The 8,785-nt window shown below is 29.4% G+C and overlaps 1 protein-coding gene and 1 long non-coding RNA gene across 2 annotated transcripts; both read left to right on the top strand.

The window, feature by feature from the left end:
• Window positions 1–404: 404 nt before the first annotated feature.
• On the top strand, window positions 405–2,257 carry LOC114745184 (transcription factor bHLH68). Its single transcript, XM_028933339.1, has 4 exons — window positions 405–701; window positions 933–1,317; window positions 1,443–1,514; window positions 2,171–2,257. Exons 1-4 carry the CDS (start codon window positions 574–576, stop codon window positions 2,255–2,257), a joined length of 672 nt encoding a protein of 223 aa, XP_028789172.1. The 5' UTR covers window positions 405–573.
• A 240-nt stretch (window positions 2,258–2,497) lies between these two features.
• Window positions 2,498–4,231, top strand: LOC114745065 (uncharacterized). Its single transcript, XR_003740165.1, has 4 exons — window positions 2,498–2,570; window positions 3,165–3,221; window positions 3,797–3,844; window positions 4,170–4,231. It is a non-coding gene; the product is annotated as an uncharacterized LOC114745065 (long non-coding RNA).
• The last annotated feature ends 4,554 nt before the right edge of the window (window positions 4,232–8,785 follow it).

The following is an 8,785-nucleotide window of genomic DNA, read 5'->3' as shown; positions in this document are numbered from 1 at the left end:
AAAATCATAAACGGATACACCCCAAACCCAAATTGAGGAAGCTAATGAAGCTGCCACTAAATACTATTAATTGATGTAATTAATTCACAGAGAGCTCTTAAATCTTAATGCACTGCAACCCATCAGCTTTTCTCTTTCCAACCTCAACTTTATTATTATTATTAGTATAATAAAAGCGAAAAAGCATCCTCAAAAAGGAATGCTCGATGAAAGAAAGAAAGAAATTAAAGAGAACTCATGAAAATCAAGAGCCACAATTCAAAGTTTAATCTTTTCCTCTCCATCTCTATAAAATTCTGAGACTCTCCAACACTTTCAAGTTCCTTCATCGACAGGTCCTCTCAGAAAATTGAAAATACTGTGATCAAATTTAAAGCTTTATACCATATATATACAGCCTCCTTGTTCGACTTCCTCCCAATCGCATATCAGCAAGTTAGAGAGAGGAAGGTAAAGTAGGAAAAAAAACCCCCAGAAAATTAAAGAACAAGAAAACTTGTCTGGGTTTTCTGGTTCTTCTGAAGGTCCGGGCATGAACTGAGGAGAGATCTGTTTCAGTAAGTGATCGTGGACATGGGTGGGAACCCTAATTTGTGGAGCAATATGCATGACGCTGCTTATGTTCTTGGATCTTCCATTCCTTTCAATCCGATCCCTCAAAACTCCGAGCCTCGTCCTTCCACCTGGAGCCAACTCGTCTTGTAATTCTCTCTTCGCTCTCCATAATTGCTTCCTGTGTCTTCCAAATGTTTGATAGAATGGTTTATTGAACTTGATCCAACAACTATGCTAGCTAGATAGCTAGCTTTCATGGCCTGTTTGGAAGCTTGATTAACTTCCATATTCTTATCTCTTTTCTTTGACCCAGCTTAATCATGCGGCATATCTTCAGTATTGGCACTGATAATTTTCCTTGGGTTGGTTTTGCGCAGCTCAGGAGCACCGGGAGAAGAGAAGAGACTGAGTTTTGATCATTTTGAAGCAAAGAAGTTGGGAAGGTGGGAAGAACAAGTTCTGAATCCAACCCTGTCGAGATTTCATGTCGACGAAGGAATAATAAAGCAACAGGGTTGCCTGTACGGCGGCCATGGCGGTGGTGGTGAGGAATTTCAGGGTACTCATTCTTCATCTGCAGGTGGGTCAGTAGTAGCTAATTGGTCACACATGGCGGGTCCTGTTTCTTCTTCCCCTAGGTCGTCTTGCGTCACTAGGCTGACTAGTAGTAATAATAACTACAACACTGTATGGGATTCTTTCTCTTATAAGAACGCCGACACTAGGAAAAATCATCTTCCTGCTGCAGATCACTCGTCTGAGGTAAATATTAATCATTAAGACTTTCAACCTAGCTAGTTTCTTGATTTAAGCATCTATGAAAACATTGTATTTTGAAAGTGATTAATTAATATTTTTTCTTATGATCTATCTATCCATGTACATAGTGTAGCACAGCCACTGGGGGAATCTGTAAGAAGGCTAGGGTTCAACCAACTTCAAGCCACCCTCCTCTCAAGGTCATCACCTGCAAATCTCTCTCTCTCTCTCTCTCTCTCTCACTCTCTCATCATCTTATTATATTTGAAGGACAAAAAACAGGTATTATTTGTAAAGTTCCTGTTATTATCTGGTTCGTGCCATACTGAAACTTGTGATATATAAAATAGTAAAATACTACTATGTGTACTGCCTCCAATCCTTATTATAAGTTTCAAATAAATAATTTATGGATAATAAATAATTAGTTAAAAATAATAAATACGTTAGAAATATATTTTTGTTTTTAAAATACCCTTATAATAAATAGAAAAAAATGAAAGAGAATGTGTAAGAAAATATGATAGAGATAAATAATTAAGGGTAATATTAGAAAAAAAATGTATTGAATGTCAAGACAAACCCAAATTAAACCTTATAAAATAGACAACATCTTTTTCTAATTTTAAAATTTATAAATCGAAGCGTAGGAAGAAGTCGAGTATATGATGAGGTTTTTTATACTTCATTAATACTAGTATATTGTTCATTCTTGTAATTAAAACGTTAAACTACCTTAATGAAAGAGTGGGTGGCCGTCTCTATCAAATTAAAGACAGCATTAATTAATATTCTTTGTGGTACTGATCGAAGCAATTAAAGGTGTAATTAATGGAAGATGTGAAAATATGAACAGGTGAGGAAGGAGAAGCTGGGGGATAGAATATCAGCCCTTCACCAACTGGTTTCCCCCTTCGGAAAGGTAACTACCTCATTTAATTAAATTTAATTTATACTATTCCACATTGATGACCTTTAAAAAAAAAAAAAACAAGTCGTTCTTATCGTTTCTCTTGTCTTCCGACAAACTGGTGTTTATTTTTTTAATTCTTGATATATATATATATGTATGTGTATGTGTGTGCGTGTGTGTTTGTGTTTGTGTTTGTGTGTGTATGCATACTATTAAATAAAAGAACAAAAAGGAAAAGAAAAGGATGACAAGAGTGGGAAATGGTTTGCCTGTGCAGACTGACACAGCTTCAGTGTTGTTCGAAGCCATTGGATATATCAGATTCCTTCATGGTCAAATTGAGGTGACATTTCTATCTCTCCCATCATATTTTTTTTAATTTAATTAGTCTAATAAATATTTAGATAGAAATCAAATTATAATTTTAAAAATATTTTTAAGGTTGACGAAATAAATATATGAAATGATTTGTTTCGTTTTTGAAAAATACTTATGAGAAGTACTTTTCAATGTTGTTAAATACCCCTAAATAGTACATTAAATTCAATTTTTGATAAATCAGTTATATATTAGTTTATTTAAACGGAATGAAAAGGAAATAATTAAAATTAAAATTAAAAAATTATTAAATATTAAGATAAGTCTAAATTAAAATTTATAAAATAAATCATATTTCTTCTCAAATTTAAATCTTACTACCATTACAATTATTCTAAACAGTTAAAAACTAAAAGCAGGTGTTCTTGGTATTGTTATTGTACGAACTCTGCAAACTGTTCAGGCTTGAGAGTCAGTGACGAGAGCACGCAATTAAAGTGAAAGTTTCATCAATTTTTATGTTTCTTTCTCCCCAAAAAAAAATTTAATTTTTTATTATTTTGAAAGTTTCTTTTGGTTTTTTTTTAATTCTTATTTCATGTTCTTCCATTCCCCGCAGGCTCTCTGTTTTCCTTATTTCGGAAATTCATCAAAACACTTGAGGAATCATCACTTTGTAAGTATTTGTACTTTTCCTTTAGATATTCCATATCCATGAATCGATTAAATGAAAGGATATTTAAAATTTTTGCATGAAATTCAAAAATTTATAAAAAAAATTAAATATACAGTAAAAATACACTATCAGTTTATTTTGTTTTATTACAATTTATCGACAACATATATTTGCTATTATTTTTTATTCACACTAACTTATATGGATATCCTATGGTCTTTGAATTTACACTAACTTATTTTTAAAAAAGAATAAATTATTCTGGTATATATATCTTTAATCTATTTTGAAATCAGTGTAGACAAAAAAATTTTCTATGTATTTTGAAAAAACATTATGCATAAGCAATCTCAAAGAAAAAATAAATATCTTAATTAATAGTTTACTCTATATATGTTTGTTGAAGAAAGGTTTAATATGTAGCATCGCATAAAAACCATACATGAAAACTATTCCTTCTTTCACAACACACCAACACAAATGTGATGTGTGTGTGTTTGTGATATATATATATATATATATATATATCTATTGGTGAGAGTGTGGCACATATAATGATATGGTTTAATGAACAGGTGAATCATGGAGAGAGAAATTCCGTATTCCCAGAGGACCCTGGACAGGTACCCGTTTATCATATTATATCATAATAATAATAATAATTATTATTATTATTATTAAATTTTTGTGCAAGAAATGATAAAAGTCCTTACTGTTCTCAATTTCTGTCGATTACGTTGATTTTCCTCAGGACTTCACAGTGATTTTGTTTTTTCTCTTTTAAAAAAGATAATGCTCTCATGAGAAACATATCATTTTGTTTTATTATTATTTTAAAGTTATAACGCGAGATTTAAAAAAGGAGAGAAATATTATATATAATATATACACACAGACTGATGATTTCTTGTGTTTTGCTTTTGGGTCCTTTCTGTTCCCTTCGCGAAGCTCTTGAATAATGATGCTTCACTCAAAAGAAATGGAGCTTCAATCGCAAACCAGGTATTCTTTCTTTCTTTAATTTGATTTCAATACAAAAACAAACACATACTTTAATTAAGGTCCTTGATGATTACACATAAATATATACTACCTACGGTCCTTAATATAACATTTTGTTTGATTTTTATTTTGGTCCTAAATATAAGATCTCAATCCACTTTGTCTCTTATATTTATGTATTTTTTTTCTAAGATAATCCTTCTGATAATGATAGTTCTAGCCAATACACTTGATTAGCAAGGATATTTTAGAAAAGACAACACATATTTATTATAAATAACTAATTTAACTTTTTTTCTTAATCTCCTCAAATTAATCAACTAGCTCTTATAATTAGAATCAGAAGTAGTATATATATATGGACAATGAAAATCATATAATATTGATATAGGTCAGTTTGTTTATTATTGTTATTATTAATAATGAGGATGGGAATATATAATATGTCAGGAAAATGGAGAAGAAAAGGCAAAGGACTTGAGAAGCAGAGGATTATGTTTGGTGCCAATATCTGTGAGCCACCATTTTGGAAGTGATCATAATAATATCGGAGCTGATTTTTGGTCATCCACTTACCGCAGCGGTTTTTAATTAAGTAACTCCTTTCCATTAATTAAATCTGAGCCTTAATTCACTAATTAAATCCGTAGGCTCAGTCTATATATAGAATATAATTATAAGCAGGTTAAATTAATCCATCTCAAAAATAAATATGTAAACGTTACCCATAATTTTTAGTGTAATCCTTTTATGATGATGATACATATTTACATGTTCACCACTTTGCTTTGGTTTGCTTTTTAATTTATTCTTCCTTCTATTCACATGCGTAATTCAGTTCTCGTAGCTAGCTTCTGCATCCTGAGTAATCAATTTATCCTAGTACAAGACTGAATTAATATGAATAATGTTATATATTGCATTCGATCCTTTTTTTTTTTTATTGCATTCAATCCTTAATATAATAGTTAGTTTGACTTTTAGTTTAGTACAAAATATAAGACCCAATTCACTCTGTTTTTTTGTATTTTTTTTTTCAAGGTAGTTCTTATAATAGCTATACATGTTAAAGATTTCATCAAATGATAGTTCTAACTAATACATATGATTGGTAAAGATATTTTAGAAAAAATAACAACTATTTATTACAAATAACTAAACTAATTTTTTTAATCTACTCAAATTAGTTAACTAGTTCTTATATATTAAAGACTGAAGGTAGTAATATATATATATATATATATATATAATATGTGCGTTCAAGGTTCAAAAATTATCATCATCATCGTCATCATCTAGCATTTTCATTTTATTTGTCCCTGAATCTAACTAAGATAACTTATGTTTTTCATAAATGATATGTCAAGAAAACTGTTGATTGATCTGTAATTTTGGTTTGAGATTTGGTTTTTTTCCCACTAAGCTATTCATCACTATGCCTCCATGTAGTCTCTTGTGAGAACTGCTTAAATTAAATTTTAATCATGTATTAATCAATACTTAAAAAATTTAAGTATGTTTTTAGTCCTTTAACTTTATACAATGTTTTATTTTATTCTCTTAATTTTAAAAAGTATAGTTTAAATGCTAAAATATTAAGTTTAATTTTTTAAAATATTGTGATTGTTACAAAAAAAATTATTTAAGACTAACGATTTAAGATTAAATTATTAAAAATACACTTTAATGAGTCAAATTAAAATTTTATAGAAAGTTAGATGACTAAATATATACTTTAGCTTTTTTAAATTAAAAGATTATATGTATACTTTAGTTTTTTTAAAAAAATCATTTTTAAATCTGAAACAACAAATTCAATTTGATGAGGCCTATATTGCCTGCAGTTCAGAAGCCATTTCTCTTTCAAATATGGAGTTTTATATAAAGTAGCAACTTAATTTTTTTTTTTTAAAAAGTAATTTAATCATCCTCTTTGAAAGAAATAAGCATACTCTAAAAGAATACTGTAGAAAGGTTTATATAAAGTGTATTTTAATGAATATTAAGTCAATTTACAATATGATTATATGTGATTGGAGAATTTGATATAGTGGATATAAAGAACTTGATATATGAAAAAAAAAAAACCTCTTCTTAATACATAATTATAAAACCATTTTTAAAATGATAAACATAGTAGAAAAAGAATTGAGTTAGAGTGTTAAAATACTATCATAGTTATAAAGAGTTTAGGTTATTCCGAAAACATCCCAAGTGACTCAGGATACATAAAACACCCATGGGTTTAACAACACGTAGAACAAAACCTCAAAGCACAGTAACCGCCCATAAGCCCAACATAACATTCATCTCATAAAGATTTAGGGCACAAGAAACATAGGGTGCTTAACTCAGCCCACAAGTCATACACATAAAAGTATCACATACAGCACAGTCTTATGGCCTTCAGCTATTTTAACAGCATTCCATCAAATACAATCATTTAAACAAAAGAAAGTATATGTCAACACAGTCGTGGGTCCTAAGATAGCAATATACATAACATTACATGCCTAAACCAAAAGAGGACTACTAGGCTGTGTTCACTTATGCCTTTGGTTGCTTCCCTTCACGCCGAGCCAAACTAGATGGCTCTCTTGAAAAGCATTGATGAATAGCAGGGTGAGACATAAAGTCCCAGTAACCAAGTATTAATTTATGACATATACAAGTAGGATGGCAAGTTGGTGAAGTAGTACTCAAATATAGTTTAAGAAATAAATGATATTTTAATAGGTACAATCACATAAAAAGAGTATATCTCTCCATCCACAACATAGTTCATATGAAAGTACATATATGCAACAACACAATGAAATATGCCCTCCCATCACCTTACTCTTTCTTATGACTCCTTGACAAGGACCCGGGCTTTTTGTGCTGAGTAACCAGGTCAAAGGTTACCCCACTCACATCAAGCAACGGGCTTCCTCCTGTACCTACACTGCCCAAGAATGGACTATGGTGCAAGAGGTGTCTACCCAAGAGTTCGTTCTCAATTCCAGGCCAAGTAAAAGGAAGAACTACATGGGTCTAACAAAAAGGTCAAACACTGGGATCAATAGTGTAGGCATGCAGTGCGGGCTTCAAGAACAATTATCCTCCACGTAACAAAATCCCAACCTCCACATATTAACCCCATGCATAGTCATGATATATATATAATCTCATAATTTTTCAAAGTAAGATGATATAATTTCAAACAAAGTACGACACATTTTCATTTTTTTTTCAATAACATAATATTAGTATATTAAATTCAACACCACAAGAAAACAAAATTTATAATAAAGCACCACTCAAGTATACTTAAATCAACATACTTCTCACTTCACCAAAATTTGTCATGTAAGAAAATATACACTTTATTCACAGGCATAATTTCACAAATTAACTTGAGAAAATAAAAACATAATAAACACCTTACAATCCAAAGCATGTATATAAAATAAATTAACCCGGTTACCTCTACTTCAAATTTAACCTCACAGCTTGAGAAATAAGAGCACAAATTACAAACTCCGAAGTACAAGATAATCTACAAATAATATAGATACAATTTAATATACATACAAATAATTAACTTAAATTACATAGAATTTATTATTATTAATATTTATACATATATTTACTATCCAAAAATTCTTACTTCAAATAACAATTTTTCTCTACCCAAATAACTCATTTAAATTATAAATATTCATAAAATATTTTTTTATCTAATATTGTAAGAATCTCAATTTATAACTTAAGTTTCTAGTTTCAAAATTTTTCTAATAATATAGTCTTAACCTATTTTACATTTTAAACCGATTAAAATATCAATAATATATTAAGTAACCCAAATAAGTTATTTAACTTAAATTTAACTGGTAAAAACATTCTATATATCTTGAATAGTACATTTTCCAACTAAAATCTTAGTTTAAAATTCTCAAAACAATCAATAAAAAAATATAAACCGATTAAAATTTCAATAATATATCAAACAACCCAAATAAATTATTTAACTTAATTTTAATCGGTATAAATATGATATATATCATAAATGACAGATTTTTCAACAAAATAAATTTGATTTTAAATACCATAGGTAATAAATGGATAAATCTAAATTAATTAAAATTTCTTAATAATAAATCTTTAAATTTTTACAGTCAAATATTTTCGAAACTCAATACTTACTCTATATTCAAATCACAAAATTTTCTCTAAACATTATAATGATACTACTAATATAAAGCTCTAAATATATAGGAAATACTCATGGAGAAAAATTTAATAGAAAGAAATGTTTAATATATTTATATGATTCCCAGAGCTTGTATGACTCTTCAAACTGCTAACACTTCTCTTCTTTCCTCTCGGTCTCTCCTTCTTCGCATCTTACTCTTTCTTTCCATTCCTTGTGATCACTTTCTTTTTTTATCCTTCAAATTCCACCGTTCTTTTTCAATTTTTCTTCATTCATTAATGCTCTCTTCGTATTTTTCTTCCTTCAGTGAAAAGCTTTCCCCCAAAATTCCTCTCCCTCTTAAATACGTTCAGCTTTCAACGTGTTG

This window comes from Neltuma alba, unplaced genomic scaffold, assembly GCF_004799145.2.
Source record: "Neltuma alba isolate B1F8T4 unplaced genomic scaffold, ASM479914v2 tig00000769_pilon, whole genome shotgun sequence".
Lineage (NCBI taxonomy): Eukaryota > Viridiplantae > Streptophyta > Magnoliopsida > Fabales > Fabaceae > Neltuma > Neltuma alba.
This window is presented reverse-complemented; position numbering and strand designations above follow the sequence as displayed.